This window comes from Myxine glutinosa, unplaced genomic scaffold, assembly GCF_964187855.1.
Source record: "Myxine glutinosa unplaced genomic scaffold, kmMyxGlut1.1 SCAFFOLD_802, whole genome shotgun sequence".
NCBI lineage: Eukaryota > Metazoa > Chordata > Myxini > Myxiniformes > Myxinidae > Myxine > Myxine glutinosa.
In genome coordinates, this window is record NW_027616897.1 from 72874 (window position 1) to 98232 (window position 25359).

At 49.4% G+C, this 25359-nt stretch overlaps 1 protein-coding gene across 2 annotated transcripts in view; it reads left to right on the forward strand.

Annotated features, from left to right (window-relative positions):
* Nucleotides 1–6719: 6719 nt before the first annotated feature.
* LOC137424535 (protein RCC2) overlaps nucleotides 6720–25359 on the forward strand; it is a 33708-nt gene continuing 15068 nt past the window's right edge. The window contains exons 1-7 of one of the 2 annotated variants that reach the window (XM_068112092.2): nucleotides 6720–6809; nucleotides 19113–19297; nucleotides 23445–23538; nucleotides 24194–24337; nucleotides 24483–24614; nucleotides 24853–24941; nucleotides 25134–25248. In XM_068112092.2, the coding sequence (XP_067968193.1) occupies nucleotides 19121–19297; nucleotides 23445–23538; nucleotides 24194–24337; nucleotides 24483–24614; nucleotides 24853–24941; nucleotides 25134–25248 (751 nt within the window). In that variant the 5' untranslated portion in view covers nucleotides 6720–6809; nucleotides 19113–19120. Of the gene's footprint in view, nucleotides 6810–6920; nucleotides 7121–19112; nucleotides 19298–23444; nucleotides 23539–24193; nucleotides 24338–24482; nucleotides 24615–24852; nucleotides 24942–25133; nucleotides 25249–25359 lie in introns of those variants that run through there. The other variant, XM_068112093.2, reaches the window with a different exon arrangement.

Consider the following 25359-nt stretch of genomic DNA (forward strand, 5'->3'; position numbering starts at 1 on the left):
GCTAGCTTTAATCTCTCTTTCTCACAAACAAACACCATACACTTTTCTTCTCTTTTATTTTAGGCCTGACCTCGATGAGGGCTATACAGCCCGTGCATGGAACCTCCAACATAAAAAAAGAAAAAGATTGAATGAAGGAAGGAACGAACGAAGTTTTGGAACGATCGAACAATCGAACGATCGAATGAACGAACGAACGAACGAAGGACGAACACATACATACATACATGCATGCATACATGAATACATACATACATTTAAATAAATAAATAAATAAATAAACAAACAAACAAACAAATGAAAAATCACTCATAGAGTGACACTTGGCAAAACAGAACAAAGTAGCATGGCACTCAGTAGAGCATCCTTTTGACCTCAAAAATAATTAGTGGTTGAATCCAGTGACCTGGTATGCAAATCGTCTTCAAGGTTTAAGTTAATCGGATGAAAAGTGACAATTTTAGAAATTCGGCCTATGTTGACCTTTTGGCCTATGTTGACCTCAAAAATAGTTAGTGGTTGCTTTCAGTAAGCTGATATGAAAATCCTTTTCAAATTTCAAGTCAATCAGATGAAAATTGAGGATTTTAGAAATTTGAAAAAAGTGGTTGACCTTTGGCCTATGTTGACCTTGTGACCTATGTTGACCTCGAAAATAGTTGTTGGTTGAATTCAGTTCACAGATATGTAAATCCCATTCAAATTTCAAGTGAACGGGATGAAAATTGAGGATTTTGGAAATTTGAAATTGTTGTTGACCTTTCGCATATGTTGACCTTTTGGCCTATGCTGATCTCAAAAATAGTTGGTGGTTAAATTCAGTTAGCTGCTATGAAAGTCCTATTCAAATTTCAAGTCAATCGGATGAAAATTGAGGATTTTAGAAATTCAAAAAAAGTGGTTGACGTTTGGCCTATGTTGACCTTTTGGCCGACGCTGATCTCAAAAATAGTTTGTGGTAGAATTCAGTTTGCCGATATGTAAATCCTCTTCAAATTTCAAGTCAATTGGATGAAAATTAAGGATTTTAGAAATTCGAAAAAAGTGGTTGACCTTTGGCCTACGTTGACCTTTTGGCCCACGCTGATCTCAAAAATAGTTGGTGGTTGAATTCAGCAAGCCGATATGTAAATCCTATTCAAATTTCAAGTCAATCGGATGAAAATTGAGGATTTTAGAAATTTGAAAAAAGTGGCTGATCTTTGGCCTATGTTGACTTTTTGACCAGTTGACCCCAAAAATATATAGGATTTTGTCGGACCACGAACTCTACCATTTGGTAAAGTTTCGTGAAGATCGGTTTAAAATTGTGACCTGTAGGCAAGTATAAGTGAACGGACAGATAAACAAACAGATTGTGGCGGACACAAAAGCCCACTGGCGTGGTGACATCATTCCACGCACCAAGTGGGCGGTGGCCACGCCCGAGGGGTAGGCGTGGCCTCATGATATACCCCGGGCGACCAGCCCGGAGGAGTACAGTGTTACAGTGTAGTCTTACAATAAAGACGTTTATATGTTACCGCTTGTCCGCTCCCTCCTTGCTCACAAGCAGGGCGCGTAACGCCGCGCTTTACTGGTGACCCTCGACGTTGGATCTGCCGGAGCGATCCTTCCACATGCGACGCCATCGCCATGGCCGCCTTCGTCAAACTTCCGGAATTTTGGGAGGCTCAGGCCGAAGTCTGGTTCGTCCAGGCCGAAGCCCAATTTCAGCTTCGGCACCTCACCGGCGATGACACGCGCTACTGCCACGTCGTCGCCTCCCTCGGGCCCGGCACGGCCGCTCGAGTTGTGTCCGTCCTTCGCCACCCACCGGACGGCCACAAGTACGAGGCACTCAAGCGGCTACTCCTAGCCACGTTCAGCCTCACGGACGACGCACGGGCCGACCGCCTCCTGGATCTCCCCGAGCTCGGTGAGACGCGCCCGTCGGTCCGAATGGACCATATGCTGTCACTGTTGGGCGACGAAGCCCCCGGTTCGCTATTCCGGGCGCTTTTCCGTCGCCAACTTCCAGCGCAGGTTCGCCTCGCGTTGGCCGGGACCGGGCTAACGGAACCCCGAGCATTGGCGGCCGAGGCGGACAAGTACTTCGCCGCTTCGGACACGCGGGCGAGCGTTGGCGTGGCCGTCACGGCCTTCGACGCTGCTGTTCCACAGCATCATCTTCTACAGCACGCTGAGTTTCAGCAGCATGCTGATACGCACCTCGTGAACGCCGCCACGCCCCGCCCACCGCCGCGGCGAAAACCGCCACCGCGGGGAAACCCGTCGACTCCACCGGCCTGGCGGAGCCAGCCGCGCTCCTCCAGCTCCACCACCTGGTGCTGGTTCCACGCCAAGTTCGGCCACGAAGCTCGGCGGTGTCATCCGCCGTGCTCCTTCAATGGGTCGGGAAACGCCCGGGCCGGCGCTCAATTGTGGCGATGAGCGCCGGCCGTTCGAGCAGCCTGCTGTTCATAACGGACACCTTCTCCGGGCGCCGTTACCTGTGCGACACAGGAGCACAGGTGAGTGTCATTCCCGCCGGCACGTCAGACAAGCACGCCGCGGGTGGGGGCCCCGCGCTGCTTGCCGCGAACGGGACGCCCATCCGTACGTACGGAAAACGCTGCCTCTCTCTGCGGTTTGGAGGGCAGGTTTTCCGATGGACGTTCGTCACCGCCGACGTGCCCATGGCACTGCTTGGCGCGGACTTCCTGTGCGCTAATGGGCTCCTGGTCGACGTCAAGCGCAGACGGCTTGTCCAGGCCGAGACGTTCAGCTCGCTCGCATGTGCGTTGCCCAGCTCAACGAGCGGCTTGCCAAGCGGCTTGCCGAACGATTCGGTTCCGGCCACGTTGGTCTGTACGCTTCCGGCAGCGGACGCATTCACCCGCCTCCTCGCCGGCTTCCCGGCCCTCACGCGGCCCACCTTCTCGGCGGGGGCCGTCAAGCACGGGGTGGCCCATCACATCCCCACCGTCGGGCCACCGGTCTACGCCCGGGCACGCCGCCTCGAGCCGACGAAGCTGGCGGTGGCAAAAGCGGAGTTCGCTACCCTGGAGCGACTCGGCATCGTTCGGCGCTCAGAGAGCGCTTGGGCGTCGCCGCTGCACATCGTGCCGAAGCCCGGCGGGGGATGGCGACCGTGCGGGGACTATCGCCGTCTCAATGACGCCACGACTCCCGACCGCTACCCCGTCCCCCACATTCAGGACTTTTCCGCCCGCTTGGCGGGCAGGTCCTTCTTCTCGAAGGTGGACCTCATACGCGGCTACCATCAGGTCCCCGTCAGGCCGGAGGACGTCCCGAAGACGGCGGTCATCACGCCATTCGGACTCTTCGAGTTCCTGCGCATGCCCTTCGGTCTGAAGAATGCGGCTCAGGCGTTCCAGCGACTGATGGACAGCGTCCTGCGCGACTTGGATTTTGTCTACGTCTACCTGGACGATATCCTCGTCGCCAGCGCGTCCCGCGAAGAGCACCTACGCCACCTCCGCACGCTCTTCGAACGCCTGGGCCAGCATGGCCTGATTGTGAACCCCGCAAAGTGCCGGTTCGGCGCCGCCACAATCGATTTTCTGGGGCACCGTGTCACCAGGCACGGCGCCGTCCCCCTGCCGGCCAAGGTGGAGGCGGTGAAGGGGTTTCCGCGCCCCCGCACGATCAGAGGGCTGCAGGAGTTCCTGGGCATGGTGAACTTTTACCATCGGTTCCTGCCCCGTATCGCCCAGCTCCTGCGCCCCCTGCACGAAGCTCTCCGAGGTAAGCCGGGCAAAGGCGACGTTACCTGGACCGAGCAGATGGACACGGCGTTCACGGGCGCGAAGCTCGCCTTGGCTAACGCCACCATGCTCGCGCACCCGGCGCCCGATGCACCGATCGCCCTCACCACCGATGCCTCGGACTACGCGGTGGGCGCGGTGCACGAGCAATGGGTGCGTGGAGCTTGGCAACCGCTGGCGTTCTTTAGCCGGCAGCTTCGCCCGCCCGAACGCCGTTACAGTACCTTCGACCGCGAGTTGCTCGGACTTCACTTGGCGGTCAAGCACTTCCGCCATCTGCTCGAGGGCCGGGCGTTCACTGCCTTCGTCGACCACAAGCCGCTGATCTTCGCGATGGGCAAGGTCACCGAGCCGTGGTCGGCCCGGCAGCAGCGTCACCTCTCGGCCGTGTCCGAGTACACGACGGACATCCAGCACGTCGCGGGGAAGGACAACCCGGTGGCGGATTGCCTTTCCCGGGCCGTCGCCCACGCAGTCCACCTCGGCATCGACTATGCCCGGATGGCAGCGGACCAGGCCGCTGACCCCGACGTCCAGGCCTTGCGGACCGCCGTCACGGGCCTCCGCGTCACCGAGGTGCCGTTCGACGGCGCGGGCGCGGCCCTCTTGTGCGACGTCTCCCTCGGGCGTCCTCGCCCCATTGTGCCCGCGGGCTGGCAGCGCCAGGTGTTTGACGCCATCCACGGCCTGTCCCACCCGGGCGCGAGGGCCTCCCAAAGGCTGATCGCCGACAAGTTCGTCTGGCATGGCCTCCGGAAGGCCGTCCGCGGCTGGGCCAGGACATGCCTCGCGTGCCAGCGCGCCAAGGTGCACCGGCACACCCAGGCCCCGTTGGCCCCGTTCATGGTGCCGGAACGCCGGTTTGACCACGTCCACGTGGACCTGGTGGGACCTCTGCCCCCCTCGCAGGGTTTCACCCACGTCCTCACCATGGTGGACCGCACCACCCGGTGGCCGGAGGCCGTGCCCTTGGCTTCGACAACGGCGGCTGATGTCGCGCAGGCTTTCATCGCCACCTGGGTCGCCCGGTTCGGCGCCCCCTCAGACATCTCATCCGACCGCGGCCCCCAGTTCACCTCGGAGCTCTGGGGGGCGGTTGCGCAGGGGCTCGGGGTCCGGCTGCACCGAACCACGGCCTACCACCCCCAGGCTAACGGCCTGTGTGAGCGATTTCACCGCTCATTGAAGGCCGTGCTCCGGGCCACCCTCCGCGACGGCGGCTGGGTCGACAGGCTCCCCTGGGTCCTGCTGGGCCTCCGGACGGCGCCCAAGGAGGACCTGCGCGCATCCGCGGCGGAGTTGGTCTTCGGGCAACCGCTGCGGGTGCCGGGCGAGTTCCTCCCCGACTCCACGGCACCATGGTCCGCGGCACAGCAGCGCTCCGCTCTGCAAGAGACCGCCCAGAGGTTCGCCCCGGTGCCAACGGCATGCCACGGGCACCCACCGACGCACGTCGCCCCGGAGCTTCGCACGACGGAGTACGTCTTCGTCCGCCACGATGCCCATCGGACACCACTGCGGCCCCCGTACGACGGGCCTTTCCGCGTGCTGGAGACCGGGGCGAAGCACTTCACCCTGGACATCGGCGGTACTCCTGACCGCGTTTCGGTAGACCGCCTCAAGCTGGCCCACCTCGATGTGGACCATCCACCGCCAGTGGCCCGACCCCCACGTCGGGGCCGCCCTCCTGCGGGCGGACCCCCGGCACCGCCCAGCCCCGCCGCCACGCCGCCCCCCGGTCCTGCACCCATCCCAGGAGCAGCCAGGGGCATCCCACCTGGCATCCCTGCACCCCGATCGCCAGGGGGCGCTTCGGCCGGGTCATTCGTCTGCCCCGCAAACTGGCCCTCCAGGTGCGCGGGAATTCTGGGGGGGCGCGTGTGGCGGACACAAAAGCCCACTGGCGTGGTGACATCATTCCACGCACCAAGTGGGCGGTGGCCACGCCCGAGGGGTAGGCGTGGCCTCATGATATACCCCGGGCGACCAGGACCAGCCCGGAGGAGTACAGTGTTACAGTGTAGTCTTACAATAAAGACGTTTATATGTTACCGCTTGTCCGCTTCCTCCTTGCTCACAAGCAGCGCGCGTAACGCCGCGCTTTAAGATAAACAAACAGATAAACAAACACACACACAAACCGGAGTGATCAACATACTTGCAAAAAAATAAAAATAAATTGCCAAGTAACAAACAATAAATCAATCAATTAATCACTCAATCAATTAATCACTCAATCACAATCACTCAATCACTTCCTCCGTTTGCCGAGCAGCGAAAGAACATGGAAAAGAGCAACACGGAAAGACGCTTAATCAGACAAACGTGGCGGCATTTTCCTGATTACATGAATTTGGAAATTATCCTTTCTTGTCTTAAAATATTATTTTAAAATTCAAAATATTAATGTCATTAAAGCTTGCGAATAATAGCCGTACTATTATTCGTACGATAGCCGTACTACGTATAATACCGTCATGGATTTATGCACAGATTAAAGTGCTAACTGGTTTTAAAAAGAGTTCCTCAGTAGTATATACATTATACTCGCCAGTGTACTTTCTGTGCTATTATATGTAGCTCTTGTAATTAAGTGTATCTAAGTATTTTAAAATTAATTTAGTCAGGAAAGTTTTCGTACCGGTACATTTATAGCTTCATTCGGGGTTTTTTAAATATCTTGCGTTTGTTTTTGGAGTTTTCCAGTCCATTTCAGCGATGAACAAACCTCCTAATTCCTTTTAATGAGAAAAAATACAAATTAAACTTTCGACCACCTTGGTCGTTCCTAATGATAAATAAAGAAATAATATGTTCTTTGAACTTCGCGTTATAAAAATATATAATTTCCCCGTGCTTGCCTGAAATTCATTAATAGTACATATGCTCTGAGGGCAGCTATTATCGAAGGAAACCACGTTTCTCCCTGCATTCTTCCGCCTCTAAGGTCATTGGTATTATCAAAAGGATTACCTCAACAAACAGCGCGGTTTTCATTGCGGCTGGAGAGATTTGTTTCAACGTCAATTTCATTCAAAAGTACTTTTCCTTGTTTTACTTCGTATTACATCGTTCTGTAGAAATGTCGTGATTGTACTCGTGTTGCTTTAATAGTTTTTTTGTTGTTTTCCTCATGGCTTATCTTCCACCACCTCATGTCTTTGTTCCTGAACCTCACCTGACGTGTATTTTTGCTATTTCTTTTGGTCTTTACTCCGTTGTAGCGATGTGGGGTTTCTAGCGAGTCGTGTTGTGTTTTTTTTTTTTTAAATCGAGACTTCGTTTGATTAACAGCTCTTCTGTCCACTTTGACGTTATTTTCCACTTCCTCGATCGTCGCATCACCTCAGGTTTTTATCCACCTTCGTTTGCTTTACTTCATCAGTTCATGGCTTCTCCCAAGCCAATGTGTTCTTTTGTAAATCTTCGTGATCAATTCACGCTGCCATTTTTGTGGTAGTGTTCCGTGGTAATTCCACGTCGAAGACTTTTCTATACCAGGGTTGAGGTCCATGAAGGACATCGGTAGGGTTGTGAGAGAAACACGCAAATGACAAATGTTGGGGTTAGGAGTCGTACATGCATTGATTAAGTGATTTTCAGATGAATATGAGTGTGTAAATTAAATACTGAAAAACAATCCTTTTTTGTTTACAGGTTCTCAGGCTCATGGAGGAGCTGTTATGTGCAGACAGACAGATTTAATTTATTGAACACCTAACATAACTTGACTGCAGACGTACATCCGGTCACGTAACTTCCTGGTGCACTCTGGGTGCCAGTGACGTCATCTTGACATTTCTTTATCTGAGGTCATTGCACTGACCTCTGTACTAACGTGATAGGAGGGCGACGTGATTGTCTGAAGCAATTGTCCGCCATCCTTGTTGACCCAGAAAACCTTGGCACCACGGCCGTTGAAAACGTAAAACACACACACACACACACACACACACACACACACACACACACACACACACACACACACACACACACACACACACGGAGGAGTTGGAGGAGAACTACCAGGTCTCCACTTGGAGGAGACCTGGTAGTTCTCCCTTCCATCTCATTAAACACACCCACATGTGGTGATTGCAGTCAACAACAGCAACTTGCATGCACACACACGTACACATGTATACTTGCACACATGCATATATTATATACACACACACAAAGGTGGATACTTCAAGACCTGGGAGGGCTCTATTCCACCTTCTGAAAACCTGCATATGGAGATGACCAACGACACACACACACACACACACACACACACACACACACACACACACACACACACACACACACACACACACACACACACACACACACGTATATATATATTGTTGCGGATCTGTCGCCGGCCTTCTCCCCTTACCAAGGGGGGATTAGTCCCCTTGTCTTGGACTGACCAGGCGCGACCCGAGGCCTATGACGTCCCTTCCGGACAGCGCGGAATAGGGTATTAGGACTAAAATTCGCTATTACCTAATTACTCGCGCTGCCCTGAAACGAGGAAATAAGCCTCGCACGAACCACGTGTGTTGAGACGCCGAGCGGTGCATACACGCGATCCGTGCCATTTAGATGGTGAACCCGGTTCTAACGGTCTTATTCATGCCACGCTTAGTCAATGGCGAAATCACAAAGGCGATCGAATTGGAAACGGGAAGAACAAGATTTATTTACACTATTCACAATGATTCCAGAAAAAGGGGACACAGAGCAGCGTTATACAGTCTTACTTAATACCCAGGACAAACGGGCCCGTCTCACACACACACACTCACACGGGGCTTGCAGCTGCAGGATGATGGTTCGCGCGTCCAGGGATGGCTCCCGTGCAGCTCCCTCCGGTCTCCGGCTCGTCCCGTGCAGATGGATCCAGGAGAAGGCAGGAGCTCGTAGCGCGCCGTTTGGACGCACAGGGTTATTATGGGGCGAACGGTAGGGGGGTGGGCTCTGGTGCGGTTGGCGGTTATCACTGGCGGCTATGGCCGCGTTTACTCGCGTGGCTGGAATATTCGCTATTCGCCACCGGCGCGTTTGGCTGTGGCCGCGTACTCGTACCGCCAACGCCTCTTCTTCTTCCCCTCTGGCGCGTACGTAATATGGCGAGTTACAGTTCAAAGCCTCAAAGCGAGCGAGTCCTCAGATCCTAAAAAGGGCTATCGCAATGAAGTTCTCTCCACAAGTCCTTTTCGATGCGCTCCAACAAGTGCTCACAATGCGCTCGCCCCCTCAAGTCCAGTCCTCTCGATATGCGCTCGCTGTAAAAGTCCTTTCTCTGCGAGTCCTCGCACCAAGCCCTCTCCCAACAAGTCCCTCTCAATCTGTCCTTCTTGCCGACAAGTCCTGATTGGCTGATGGCTCTTACCGTCATCGCCTCTGATGCTCTGCCTCGACACCGCCCTGACTTCAACGCCGGACCCACCCTTTTTAGGCCTACCTCGTGTTACTCGACTCGTGGGCAGCCAATGATTAACAAACTGAGCGGGCAGCCAATGCTTAACAAACTGAGCGGGCAGCCAAATGGGGCGCAGGATGGATTCCGCCCATCGAGGTGGAATTGGAGGGTGGACGCAAAATGAACGGGACCTAATCTCATGTCTTTACACAACGCAGATATTAATAGGGGAAATGGCCTATACTTACACATACTATGACATAACTAATACTACAAGTGGGCCTACGTGTTGCTCGTGGAACTAACTATGAGGGGCAAACCTTTAGCATTTATTGAAGTCATATGTACAATCTCAAAACCGCAGCACTGCCCCCCTCCCTTGCCAGACTCGTCCCCGAGTCGAACCCACACAAGTGAGAACGACCGGTTTTGAGAAAGGTTTGGAACTAGTTTTTCAAAATTACGTGTGACACTTAGATGTGGTTTCCCTCTACATTTAAGCTAACACCCTGTATGTGACAGTTTTACAACACTAGATATGTCCCACCTACTGCGTTGTGTAACTAACTAACAGACTCACACCCACAGCTAACCGAATTGCAGAATTGATTTGAAACTAAACATAAAGCTGGTGGGGAGCATGTTATGTACAACACTAAACTAATTATTTACATTTCTATAACCCAGGACCTGTTATTTTGTGGAAAGAAATTTGGAAGGGGAGAAAACACAGCAATACACCAATACACATTTCACATGTCATATTTAAATGTCACATTTGCTGCTCGGCTGCCGCTTGGCTGCATCTTCTTGCTTCCTGCTTCGTCTTCGGTGTGCCATAATAAAAACTTAAAGGTCTTCTTTCCTGACACACCAGAATACAACGTACAAACCGTGTCCGTTTTTATTTACCAGCAGGGCCAATCTTAGGTGGTCCGACTGCGTGACATCGACGCCACTTAAAACCAGTGGTCCGCAGGTGCAAGGTAATGTTTGCAGCAAATGTCTGCTCAGCAAAGATGCCAGGCCACAGAACGTGTGGTCCATAAGGTGTATTGGTGCAGCAAAAGGTAGCAGGTGTGCCGCACAAGTGTAGCCAGGTGCAGCTGCACCGTTCAGGGTTCCTGCACACTCCCCTCCAAAATGGGTCCATGGGTGGGGAGGAAGACAAAGCACAGTTAGCAAAGGAAAGGACGCAAGGGTACACAAAAACACAAGGTAATGCAACATGAGGGGCGCGGGAGAGCGAGCAGAGCAAGCTCGTCCCTAACCGTTCGTAACCCCCCCCATGTCAGCTACACTACCCTTGCCCCTCCCTGTATTTACACTTTACAATTCGTCACTACGTCTTGTCTCCCATATCCCCCTCTAAACCAAATTTGTCTTCCAATCCCTCCCAAGAAGGAAGAGATGGAATTACACACAATGTCTCATCCCGTCGAGATGCATCTTACCCACTCAAATCGTTCACAAAACCTGGTGTGGAGCTTCGTCCTCCTCGGTGACTGGCTGTGGATGGTGCGAAGGGATTTCTCATCCTAACTACACTACTGACATTTACTCTTTTAACCTACCCGGGGTCGTACCCTGCCAATCGGCCTCTTTAAACGATGTGGTTCTAAGAACCCGAATTCCCATTGCCCACACTGCGGTGCCCTTGAAATTTGGGTCTCACTCTCACAAATTTTCACTCTGTGCCTTTGCACAATTTTGGGGCTGGGTCGTGTGGCTCCACTAGCAGGTCTACCTACCCGCGCACTTCCGCCACTGAAGTCGCCACCCGAGCTTACCTGCTCCTGCGACTACCTAAATTGGGGAAGGCCCCTCCTGGCTCTCTCACCCCTCTGATGCCCTCTCTGACATTGGGCTACCCGGGTCCTCTCCTGGGATCCTCGGGCCCCACTCGACAACTCTCAACTACCCTAACTGGGGAAGGCCCCTCCTGGCACTTTACCCCCTGATGCCCACCTTGGCATTGGGCAACCCGGGTCCTTCCCTTGGATCCTCGGGCCCCACTCAACACTACAACTAACCGGCTCCCAGAGCCTACCTGCGGCCTCACCTGGCCGACAAACTACCAGTGGCGGAGTGCCCCAATAACCACACGCACCAATTAAGCCACACGCCCAGCCATTCCACATACTCATGCACCCAACAAAACATTTCGTTCTACTACCTGCACCACAGGTGTCAATATCCATACAAATTTACCTACGCTCTCTACCTGGCTTTACACTACCCACCCCGGGCTTTCGCGAATGGGTTCCACCTCCCCCCATTCAATCCTTCGCACCATGCATTCCACACCTTTTATCTCACACACCTTTTGTCTCGCACACCTTTTGTGCTCACACATCTCTTTCCACGCACACCTCAAACACAATTCCATTTGTCTCAACAACACAATTCCATTTGTCTCAACAACACAATTCCTCACACACACAGCATCATCTATCTAACTACTTCCCCTAATACTCGTGCTTCCCTCGTCGTCCCTTTACACTGAGCACTCCCTTTCTCTTTATCATCCTTCTAAGCTACCTACGTCCCCTCTATAGTCCAGGTGTCACTACTTAAAGCTTGTCCCTACAGTCTTCTAGTTCCCTAACATTATCCTAGCCCTCCCTCGGCTGCTTCGGTGCCCCATGGAGGTAACCATTGCTGGCACCCCCATGTGCCTATCACTGCCATCCCCCTAAACTAATGCTCATGGGCCCTGTGTGTGAGGAATGGTCAAACTACCATTCCTCCACGTAGGGTACACTACTCTCATCAGTCCGCTACACTCGAGCCTCACCAAGTGGATGTACATTGTTGTCACGGCTCGGTCTCGGAGGGCCAAGCGATCCATGCGGGTGGTTGGTCGCCTGTATGTTGGGTCCGGCCGGCATTTTCGATCCAAGGGAGGAGGTATGGATGGGCCGAGGTGCAGGGCCCCATCCCGGCACGGGGCCTCACTGTCCCACGCACGATGGCCCAACCGGCCACGGTCGGAGCACCGCACCCGCCAAGGTGCGCAGCTCCGAAATCTCCTACCTCCCCTTGAACCTTGCCGATTGCCTTTCCCGCCATGGCACGGCACCAACCATACAGTGCAGGGGCCGGCACGAATCGCGCTCGCCGGTTCTTGTGAGACCGCCGCGGCACCGATCCCCGCCGGTCCCTGCTGCACACAACTCACCGGGGGCTCACGTCTGCTAACCGTCCTGCTAGGCGCTACCCCTCCGGTCCGTGTCGATGCTTGAGCCGCGTCCTCCCCACTCGCGACCCACTCCGCACTCGCACACCCAGGCGTCCCCGCGCCGCCCATACACTCCGTTACCGCACATTCTCTGGTGTGCATTCTCCCTCACACTCCGTACTTGTACCTGCACACCTTGGCGCACTCACGCCTTTCACACACCCCATTATCGCACACTTTTCTGTTACACACTCCGTAACACCCTCGGGTGTGCACTCCTGCACACACTCTCTAACATGCTCGGGTGTGCACTCCTGCACACACTCTGTAACACACTCTTCCGTTACACGCTTCGGCGCACACTCTCTCTCGTACCGGGTACCACACTCTCTCGTACACCGCACAATGGACCTTCCGCGAACGCCCGGGTCTCGACTCTGTCCCAAGCGCGCCAAAAACCCGTTCGCGCCAAACACATTCGCGCCATTTTTTTCACTCACCTCGGGGTCCTCCTTCCCCGGCTGCACCTGCAAACTTTTAATTTCGTTAGTAAGCACGGCATCACGGTGTAAATACAGACTTTGCGCGGGTTCCATTACCTTCTCCCGTGATTTATTTTCCGATTCTACCGTCTCTTCGGCCCCGATTATTTCTTTTTCCTCGACGACTGCTGTCGCTCATGAAATTTATTTGTCCAATTCGGCGACCGTCGGCTCTTCTACACCCCGTGTCGCGATTTCCATATCCCCGGTCAACTTGGCTGTCCTTTGCTCAAGCTCGCTCCCCACGCATTCCTAACACTGCTTCACCCCATCGCGTACCACTGCGACCTCCTCGCTCAACCCGTGCCTAATGTCCTCCCCCATCTCTTTTATTTCTTTCTTCATGTTATTATTTATCCCACGAAGTTCGTCCTTTTGGGCATCCATTGTTTCCCTCAATTCGCCCATGTTACGCCTTGCTTCGTCCCTCATCTTTTTAATGTTTTTTTCTGACTCTGCTATCCAGGTATCCATTTTTCCATGCAGCTTTTTCCAGTCTTCACCCGACTTGACCATAAAGGCCCTCATTTGTGCCATAAAAAGGCCCCAGTCCATTGGCACTGCGGGCCCGGCTCTCGCCGCCACGTGCGAGGCACCGCCATTTTCGTTACCAGCTGCCGCCCCCTTATCAGCTTTCACTACCAACTGTCTCTGCAGGTCCTGAGTCATGAATTTTTCCTTATCTACCCCCACCGGCATTCGACCGCCTTGGTCAGCCATGGTACGAATACAATTTGGATTTTAAGACTAAATTTCGTTCGCTCGTAATTTGGAGCCAATTCGTCCAAAAAAATTTTAGGGTCCAAATCCCACTCCACTGACACCAAATTGTTGCGGCCAATATGTACAATTTGGTGTCCAAATTTTTTTTTAGGGTTCAAATCCCACTCCTGACTACCAAATTGTTGCGGTTTTCCGAAGCCTGTTCCCTTACAAAGGGGAGATTAAGCCCCTTTTTCTCCTTGGGTCTTCGAACCTCAAGACTGAGTCGCCACTTCCAGGCAGACGTGGAAAAGGGTCTCGGGACAATTTCGCACGTACCTTGAGTACCCACGCCGCAGCGGAAGCGGGGACCGAGTCTCGCACGAACCACGCGTAATTGAGTACACCCGAGCGGATGGCGTACCACGTGACCCGTGCTGTTAGCTTTCTTATTGAACCCGATCAGAGTGATATAATTCGTACCATGCTAAGCCAATGATGGAAAACACAAGACGGTCGAATCAAAGGAATAACACGATTTAATTATTATTTACACAATGTACAATGATTCGGTAGAAGTAGAGACACAGGGCAGTCCTAATCAGTCTTACTTATTCCCCAGACAATGGGCCCACTTAAACACACAGGGAGATGGAGGAAGAATGTTCACGCGCCGAACGCGCCTGCCTTGGTCGCTCCAGGAACAGCTCACCCGGCGTGGCCCTCTGGCGGTCACAGCACGTATCCCGGCGAAGGCAGGCAGGCGGGAAAATCCTCGCGGCGCGTATATCGGCAAAGGCAGGCAGAACGAAATATGAAATATGCGCGTCTGTGGCCCGGCGCGGGTCGTCTTTACAGCGCGATTAATACTGCCCGGAGCGCGGGGAGCAGGGCAAAGTTCGTATACACAGAGTTATTCAGTTCCTCCAATATGGCTCGACACAATGCAATCTCACGCGCGTATCCTCACAACTCCGATTCGTAACTCTTCTCATGGGCTGCGCAACTCATCTGCTGACTCACCAACTCCAGCTCATAACTGAACTGAACTCAACTGACAAATCCTGACAAATCTCACACTCTTACGATGTCTCTCCGAAAAGACCGACTGGACAACCCTCCCATCTACTTTCTGAATAATCCTCTCCAAGAAGTTCTGTCACTCAAGCTTTTGGGTCTCACTATCTGCCATGATCTTTCCTGGGAAAACCACATTTCCAAGCTGGCCTCCAAAGCCAGTCGCCGACTGGGCATCCTCCGTCGTGCGAAGTCCTTCCTTGGCACACCTGAGCTTCTCACCACATACAAGGCTTTCATCCGCAGCTCAATGGAGTACTGCTCTCCCCTCTGGGCTGGTCCTCCTGCCTCACACCTAGCTCGTCTTCACGCTGTTGAAACCAAAGCATTCAGAATCATTGGAATCTCCCGCGATGACGCTATCTCCGAGGGCCTTTCACTTACTCACCGCAGGCAGGTTGGTGGTCTTTCCGTCTTCTACCGACTCCTCTCCGGCCTTGCTCCCCCAGCTCTCTCTGGGCTCTGTCCCCCAAATATTCCTACAGGTCGCACAAGATCTGCCTGCAACCCTCTTATGGTTAAACTGCCAAAATCAAGACTCGCTGCTCACCTTCACTCCTTAATTCCTCTTTTCTCCCACCTCTGGAACAAACTCCCTCACTCTCTTCAATCCCACTCTTCCCTCCAGGTCTTTAAAACGGCTGTTCAGTGTTCACCACCATCTCTTATCTTCCCCAATCCAAAACCTTGATCTTTTCTACCCCCGCTAATTTCACCCCAAATCCACTTTTTGAGGTGCCGACTGCTTTCCTGGATGTCCTTGGTGTCCTTGCGTTTTATACCTATCCTGCCCCCCCACCCCAGGCCCTCTCCCTCCCACACATCTCCCGATGTCCCTGCTCTCAAATGTTGTGTTTGTGTGCTTCGTCCCCTTCTCTCCCCGTCTTGTAGACCGCTCCCCTTTTTATATACTTTGTTTGCTTGTTTGTTTGATTTGTTTGTTTGATAAATGTTAGCTCTTTCACAAGCCTCGACTCTGTATACAAAAAAAAAAAAACAAACAAAAAAAAACTGAGGTGGGGGCTCTGGGCACAGGGTTATATTGCCCCGCCCGAGCCTGAATCGAATGTTCCAAACCCCGCCTTTTGCCGCAGTGGTAAGTCACTCCCCTCGAGCCCTGATTGGCGGCTCGCGCTTACCGTCGGCTCCTCCTCCGCCTTCTTTCGGCCTCGATCGACTTGTTCAGGCCTGCCTCGTGGCATTTCGTGCCAAAAGCATCAAGGCATCGTAAGAGGACCTAATTCTCATTATATTCCTACTCAAGGTTGAGTATTATCCTACTCAACGCAAAACTAAACACAGGAAAGGTCTATGCTTACATTTACGAAGAAATAACTGAGCTTAAACGAGGCTACATGTTGTAGTGTACTAACTAGGAGGGGAAATTAACCTTTATTATAAAAACATAAAGCCGCAACAATATATATATATATAGTATACACACACACTGACACACACACACACACACTCACACACACACACACACACACACACACACACACACACACACACACACACCAACAACATGCATTTTAAGGCCATTTTCCCTGCTAGAGCGGGGGTTAGCCTTGCGGTCCCCATGACAATCTTCTCCACTTTGCCCTATTTTCTGCATCTCTCCTTGTTAACCCCCTTGCCCGCATTTCTTCTTCCACCATCTTTAGCCAAGTCTTTCTCGGTCTTCCCCGTCCTCTACTTCCTTCTACATTCATTTCCATCACTCTTCTCAACCAGTCACTTTCATCCTTACTCAACACATGACCAAACCATCTCAACCAGTTCCTCTTCACAGCATCAATCACAGGCTCTATTCCCATCATCTTTCGCAATTCATCATTTGTCTTCCTCTCTCTCAACGATACTCCGCACATCCATCGAACCATTCGCATTTCCACCCTTTCCAACCTTCGTTGCTGCTCTACGTTCATTACCCATGTCTCGCTCCCATAAATCAAAACACTTCTCACACATTGCCATCACTACTCTGATCAACCATTCCTCCACTCCTAACTTCCTCAATGCCCATGTCAATACTTCGTGCGGAACCCTATCGAATGCTTTCTCCAGATCAACAAACCCAAGAAACAACTTCTTCCTCTTCTCCGGATATACTTCTCCTGCAACTGCCTCACAATAAAGAGCGCGTCTGTCGTTCCTCTTCCTGGCATCAATCCAAACTGCATTTCATCGATCTTCACCTTCTTCCTTATCCTCCTCTCCAACACCCTTTCCAATACCTTCATTCCATGCTCCAATAACTTTATCGCTCGGTATGAGCCACAGTCCAGAGGGTCACCTTTCCCCTTGTATAGAGGGACGAGGGTACTCAGTTCCCAATCCACTGGAATGCGGCCTTCTTTCACCACCAGATTGCAGATCTCTGTCATTCTCTTCACACCCCAACTTCCTGCTGCCTTCAACTTATCTTCCACAACTCCCGTCGGCCCTCCCGCTTTTCTACTCTTCATTGCTTTTATCGCTTTGATCTGGAGAAAGCATTCGATAGGGTTCCATGCAAAGTATTGACATGGGCAATGAGGAAGTTAGGAGTGGAGGAATGGTTGATCAGAGTAGTGATGGCAATGTACAAAAGAGCGCGCACAGCTGTAAGGACGAAGGACGGGAACAGTGGTGAGTTTGAGGTGAAGGTGGGAGTGCATCAGGGGTCGGTACTAAGTCCACTACTATTTGTAGCTGTGATGGAGGTGCTGGCTCAGAACGTAAAGGAGGGTTTACCGTGGGATTTGTTGTATGCAGATGATCTGGTGTTGATTGCGGAAAGTATGGATGGACTGAAGGAAAAGATGAACAAGTGGAAGGAATGTATGGAGACAAAAGGTCTGAAGGTGAATATCGGAAAGACAAAGGTGATGGCAAGTGGTAAAGCATGTGGTGAGGTGGAAAGAACTGGGAAGTGGCCCTGTGCTGTGTGCAGGAAGGGTGTCGGAGTGAACTCCATTCAATGTACAATGTGCGCTGAGTGGGTTCATCAAAAATGTAGTGGTCTGAGAGGGTCATTAACCAGTGTGGCAGCTACATTCAAATGTAAGGTGTGCACAGAGGGAGCTGCACATGGAGGAAATGTTGAGTTGGATCTTGGAGACGGTGTGAAGCTGGAAGGTGTGAAAACATTTTGCTACCTCGGAGACATGCTGAATAGAGAAGGTGGATCAGACTCGGCAACGGTTGCTAGAGTGAGATGTGCATGGAAGAAGTTTTGGGAACTGAGTGGCGTGCTGATGAGGAGGGGAGTGTCGTTGAAGCTGAAGGGAAAGGTGTATGCTGCATGTGTGAGAAGTGTTTTGATTTATGGGAGCGAGACATGGGTAATGAACGTAGAGCAGCAACGAAGGTTGGAAAGGGTGGAAATGCGAATGGTTCGATGGATGTGCGGAGTATCGTTGAGAGAGAGGAAGACAAATGATGAATTGCGAAAGATGATGGGAATAGAGCCTGTGATTGATGCTGTGAAGAGGAACTGGTTGAGATGGTTTGGTCATGTGTTGAGGAAGGATGAAAGTGACTGGTTGAGAAGAGTGATGGAAATGAATGTAGAAGGAAGTAGAGGACGGGGAAGACCGAGAAAGACTTGGCTAAAGATGGTGGAAGAAGAAATGCGGGCAAGGGGGTTAACAAGGAGAGATGCAGAAAATAGGGCAAGATGGAGAAGATTGTCATGGGGACCGCAAGGCTAACCCCCGCTCTCGCAGGGAAAATGGCCTTAAAATGCATGTTGTTGTTGTTGTATTGCTTTTATCGCTTCCTCAACTTCCTTCTCGGTTATCTTCTCTGCCGGTCCTAAAACTGGGTTACTCTCCATGGTGCCATCCCATTCATTCTCTGTATTCAACAGCATTTCCATATATCTTTTCCATCTTCCTTTAATTCAATCTGGGTCCACAACGATTTGTCCCACTTCATCCTTCAAGCAACTCACCCCCATCACATCACACCTCTCTTTCGCTATGTGCTTTGCAATCCTGAATACTGCTTTCTGACCCTCTTCCGAATCCAAGCGTTCTCCGAACATTTTCCTACATGCCTCCTGCCCTGCGCCTTTGCTACCTCTTTCTTTGCAGCCTTCTTGGCTGCCTTATAACTTTCATGCTCTGCTTTTTCTGCTCCCGTACCCTTCGCCTTCTGCCACTCCTTGAACCTCTTCCTCTTCTCGTCAATCCTCTTTCTTCTACACACACACACACACACACACACACACACACACACACACACACACACACACACACACACACACACCAAAGAAGGATTTTTCTGAGGGTGAGCCTGAATGGTGTTGATCGGACCAGGAAACTCTAAGCATTTGGCCTTTCTGTGCATTTTCTTTCCCTTTATCTTGCTCTTTGTCAACCTGCCATTCTTGGCTCTGCCTCTTTCTCACCTCATCTCTCCTTACCTCACATTGTGCCCTATAGCTCCGGAAATGCCCAAACGTAAGCGGGACACGGGTGCAGCTGCAACCTCTGGACGCAAAAAGAATCGGCCAGGCAAGCGGCGCAAGGCTGACAGTGCTTCGGACAGTGAGGAGGATACGAGTCGTGCTGCTGCTACGCGTTTTGCCGGTGCCGTCTTTGAAGCTGAGGAGAATCGAGAAAAGATAGTACGCTCCCTTTTTATTCGGACTTTATGTTTGTCACAACGTTTTTTGTTTTTTGCCCACAACACAACGTCGATAAATTTTCCCGCAACGCAACATCATGAAATTTGCCTGCAATGTGACTTTACTGGTATACTTTTCTTCTTCTTCGTCTCAATTACCCAGTCCTGATATCCCAATGGCAATGGTACACGTTTCCTTTCGTTCATTATGTATTGGAGTCTAAAAGGTTTCGGGTTATTTTTCTCCCTAAACCTTATACAGTATTAAAGAATGGTCCTGCACCCACAGAACTCTGTACAGACATTAGACATCACACCCAACATGTTCATCAAATTTTGGCCAAATCCATCCACAACTTTTAAAGATATCCTGCTCACAGACAGACGGGTGAAAACATAACCTATGTCCACCTACGGCACTATGTGAGATATTAAATACAAATTGCATTTTTGTTTTATTGGAAACATGCGAGTTCCTTTGTTCTCATTTGCAATATGACTTGTTTGCATGCACGTATGTCTGTCTTTGGCTTAATGATATGGGGGTGAATACCCAGCATCACAGGCTCAACGCACTTGTGATGTCACACTCTGATATGATGAACTCCTGGGACAGATCTGGTTCATGTTGTTTGCTGATTTTATTTTTTTATTTCAGAAAAGGTGGAATAAGAATATAAGGACATTTCATTACATGACTAATACGCTGACAGGATGGCGTAGAGGTACGCACACTCGCATCCAAGCTGTCTGGCCTGGGTTTGAATTCTGACCCAGCTATAAACAGTCGTCCTGGTGTTTCACAAGCAGGGTGAATCATCAATGTGTTCCCTCCCGCGGATGAACGTTAAACTGGGCGTCCCGTCTGCTGGCATGAATTGGTAGGTGTTAAAGATCCCACAGTGTCCTTCGCGAAGAGTTGGCGAGCTGTCACCGATCAAATTACAAATTGTTGCCCTAACTACTGCTGGGAAGGCCACGACAAACTATCCAGCATATCCCTTACCAAGAAACTACTTCCGAAGTACTGAAACTGCCATCGGACAGAACACCGGAATACTAGTACTGAACATGACTGGAAGGGTGGAAGAGCAGTACATCACTAACATTAGCTGGAATAACTGCATATGGAAGAATGAGCTAGTTATCTTCAGAGAATAGGTTACTTCTGGATTCTACCAGGAAATTATCCTTCTTGAATTTCAAACTCAGTTCAATGCTTTATCGAAAGTCGTTTATTTTCCTAGATAACAATGTGCATCCACATGAATCTGTACCGAGGCATTTCTCAAAATGTATGTCCATTTCTAGAATCGATAACCAAGTAGCAAATACTTTTTGGAATATTTGGTAGAGTATTTTATCACCATCAAAAGCTGATATGTTACTGCACAAGTAAGAAGATACAGTATTTGACTCATCAGCAGCACCAAATTCCTCAACAAATCACTGAAATAATCACTCGCACTACACTTGGTCTATCAACCCCAATGGCCAACAGTAGCTGCCTCATTTCATTACTTGATCCTTTGTTAAAATTGGAAATTGACATCATTGGTGGACAGCTAAGATAAATTGATGTGATTAACTCAATTAACTTAGCTTTGATTTTGTAAATCCATATATTTAATTGGGTATGTCATGTTATGAACATGTATGTTTGAAAGATGTTTGACATAGGCACGCCTCATTATTGCTTACAATGTGTAAGCATACTCCACCAGTATATATATTTATGAACATTGGTTAGATGTTCTAGCCCATGTTCACCTCACAGAGATCTTGTTCCACCATTTTATTTCGGCCTAATCAAAAATTGCCTTGCCTTGGAACCACATTGACCTCTCACAGACTAATTAAAATGTATAATCAAAATCTGTCTTCAGATTTGAGGATTGTAGCCGGTGGACTAAATAAGTGTCGGAATCTGGAGTGAAATCTGAAAATTTAAAGAAATTACCGATTCTTCAAACTAAACGGATTCTTCTAACTTACACCAAGGGTAAGCCTGTTTATTGCTCTAATTTAATAAGCCTGTTAATTATCTTCAAAAGGGGTGTTTAGATTTACCCAAACACCAAGTTTTAATGATTTTTGGAGTTATGGAGGAGACACGCTGGCTGACTGACACATATTCACATTTATTATTATACCAGCATATAATGTGTCAGAACTTTGCTGACAGGAATACCAGTCTATGCTGCGATGGCTAATCTATGGGGGCAAGAACAAAAAAGCATTCCTCGGACGTCCTGAAGGAAGGTTCGTGGATAACCAGCATCGCATGTTGGCTTTTACAGTTTTGCCATGCGTGCCCATACACAAACCTTCCGTCCTTTTTTGTGGGTGTCACAAACCTTTCTGGGCGCGTTCTCTGAATACACCGTCAATGGTTTCATTGAAATCTGTTAATCCGTTCTCAAGTTATAGCATGACAAACAGACAGATACGGCTCCTTTTATAATATTATAGATTATAACATGGGCTTCCCTTGAGGGATGCAACTTGAACTGCGGCTGCCGCTTTGGAACTCGAACTCTCTGAGGCGAGGGTGACATTTTATACTTCGGAACACACGTTTATGTATGTCCCTCGTTTACTTCATCACTTTAACATTGTATGGAACATCAATTTGTAATTTTCTTTTCAAACTGACAAAAACGTAAATTGCACCAGTCACCACTATTGACTATCGTCATGGCATACAAGTGTCGGTTGATAAGGAACGGCTGGCTTGGTAAGCGATTACAATGTCTACAGCGATTTTTGAGGTATGAAGATCAGCGATGTATACAACGATTCGTAGGTATGAAGCTCTATTGTACAGAAGCCGTTACGTTCTGTTCCAAAGCAAGGCATGTTTGATTAGGCCAAAACAAAATGGTGGATTAAGAACCCTGTGGGGAGAACGCAAGACTCTATGCTCACCTTCACTCTTTCTATCCTCTTTTTCCCACCTCTGCAACAAACTCCCACACTCTCTGCAATCCCTCTCCTCCCTCCAGTTCTTTAAAACAGCTGTTCACCACCTTCTTATATCTGCCACCATCCAAAACCTTGATTTTTTTTTCTGCCCCCATTAATCCACCCCAATCCCACCTCCAAATTCCGTTTTATTTCCTGAAAGTCTTTGTAGTGTCCATCTTGTTTATTCCGTGTATACCGGGCCTCAACTTAGTATACACAAAAAAAGCCGCAGCCGCAGTTGTGGCTTCGGCATCCTGCACAGCGATCCTGCTTATTAATTATTTTCATTGCACTCAATAAAGTTACACTTTGGGCACATTCCTTAATCTTTTCTTCACTTTATATAATTGTTGGAACAATAGAAAAAGTTAAGTTTAATGCTTTGACAATATGGAGAAGGAGGAAGGACAGTCCTGCTTTAAGCTTAGTAAATTATGCCCTGTTATACCCGGGTATAACATAGGCGGGTATAATAATTTCCCTGAATATGGGATAATAAAGATTTTTTTATTATTATAAGAATCAGTAATTTCTTAAAATTTAGATTTCACTCCAGATTTCAGCACTTATTTAGTCCTGGTGATCTGATCCTCAAACCTGAACCTAGATTTTGGTAATATACTTTAATTAGTTTGTGAGAGTAGATCGTGTTTCCAAGGCAACGCACGTTTGAAGAGGCCAAAATAAAATGGTGGCTTAAAACCCAGTGATGTGACAGAGTTCTGACCAAGATGACACACCACCATTTTGGTAAGGCTTATTATTATTATTTTTTGTGATAAGCATCTCCTAAATTATCTACAAACGGGTGTTTAAACACACCAAACACCCAGTTTTCATTAATGCACTCCCTTAGAGTTCGCTTTGCATCCATGCAAAGTTTGGGGCCTCTAGGTTTCATGGTTTTGGAGTTATGGAGGAGACCCACACACTAACTGACTGACACACACACTAACTGACTGACACACACACTAACTGACTGACACACATTGTCTTTTATTATTATAGATAGATATATGCATTTATTTAGTTTTATCTTTACAAAGTCAAGACTCCGAAGAACGGATAAGGACGCAACAATACAAAAGGCACAGCAGAAAGAGACAGGGGGCGAGGGTGGGGGGGAGGGATATTGACCATGTATTGGTGATTCATGTTTGTTTTCTTTCTCTGTTCTTCAGAATCTAGAGGGCGCAAAGGTTAATGGTCAGCTGATCCTATGTGGAGCGACAAATTGGGACCTCGTGGGTCGTCGAGAAGTACCAAAGCATCAAGGTGGGTTCATGCATCTGGACGTCTTGGATAAAGACCACTTGGTGGTTGAAATGTCATACCTAAACCTTGCCGATTGGTCGGTTATCTTAGTTGGTGGTGCCTGTAGTTTTGAATATGTATCATACCAACTACAATCTGAGAGCATATGTGTGTGTGCATATATTTTATGAGCTATATATACAAATTACATACACTGAAAGGGTAGGGCACAGGGTGGGATCATATTGATTCTAACTTGAACATTTCCTCTTTAAGATCAAGATGAGAAAGGGGAGGTTCAATAATATGTGGTGGAATATCTTTTCAGATGAGCAAATACCACTTTATTTATTTTTAGGGTTGTATGATATTGCAGATCTTTTTTTGTGGGACTAAATTAAGTACCGCATGGATTATAACAAGGTCATACGCAGGCTGGACATTTTTGTGCTGCCCAGGCTTGCCCACACATTATCATACTTATGCTATATTATTTAATAATTTCTACATTTACAACAGTGTCACAGAACTAATGTTACTTGGTGTAAAATAAATTTAACTGGTTGAAAATGGCCTTCCAAGTTACAAAATGAGCAATTTTACGTGCCAGAGGTTTTTTTTGCGATGTAAATGCTACAGTAGTTTCTCCTTTTTGCACCCCCTGCACCAACCTCAGCTGCGTACCAGGCAGTGGGAAGGAGCTTATGGGGGCCCCATCGCTATCACGCTTTGTCGGGGATGAGCGTGCGTACGGTGGTGTCTGGCTCGTGCGCTGCCCACAGTCTCCTGATCACTTGCAATGGGGAAGCTTGGAGCTGGGGTCAGTGAGAGCTATCACGGTTACAATTGGGGTTAAGCACTAATTATCGGAAAGGGAAGAAATGCAAGAAGTTACATTTATTTATTTGTGCATTTGTAATTGTGGAAATGTAATTGCCTCTCTTCCACTCAAAACCCTGGTTCAGGTCGTGGAGATAAAGGCCAATTAGGCCATGGAGACTTGAAGCGTGTTGATATTCCACGGGCAATTGAAGCTCTGAAAGGGACGAACATTGTTTTAGCAGCCTGTGGCCGTAGCCATACTCTATGCCTGACTGGTGCGTTGTTTTTCAACGATGCTTTCAGTATTGTTCTGCCTTGACCTTTGACTTTTCATAGCAGTAAAGTAACGTTTTTGTATCTGATGTTGAGATAGGGCCTGGATTTTAACCTGAGACCATTGAGTAACCATATAGGCCTGTCTGCTTTCTTGATTGTTGTGTGGTGGCCCTGACCTACTGAACTTGCAGTAATGGCTTGTTTTTCTTTCTTTTTTTTCTCAACTCGTGTTTCCAGATTCAGGAACAGTTTATTCCTTTGGAGAGAACAATTTGGGCCAGCTGGGCCTAGGAAACCAAACTGACAGTGTGTCTACACCCACGCCTGTATGTGGCTGCATACAGACCCACATTATGTCTCTCGCCGTGTCTAATCTTTGCGCACTGCTTCTAACTTTATCATTGATGCCTCACTCACACTTTTTTCCATATACACACACAAGATGCCACCAATTTGTCCATATTGTGTGTGCATGGCAATATAGTAATATATTTAAGGCTTGTCATGTGTACCATTAGATTACATACCATGGGCAGCCCATAGTGAAGGTGGCATGTGGAGCTGAATTTGGTGCCGTCGTCGACTGCAAGGGAAGCCTTTATACCTTTGGTTGTCCTCAGTACGGGCAGCTCGGTGAGATCTCACTTTGGTTCATGCTTTATTATTTTATTTTTTTTACGACGTCTTTGTCTATCTCATTCACCTTCTACTTGCTTTTTCCTGAAACTCACCTGCTCTACCTTT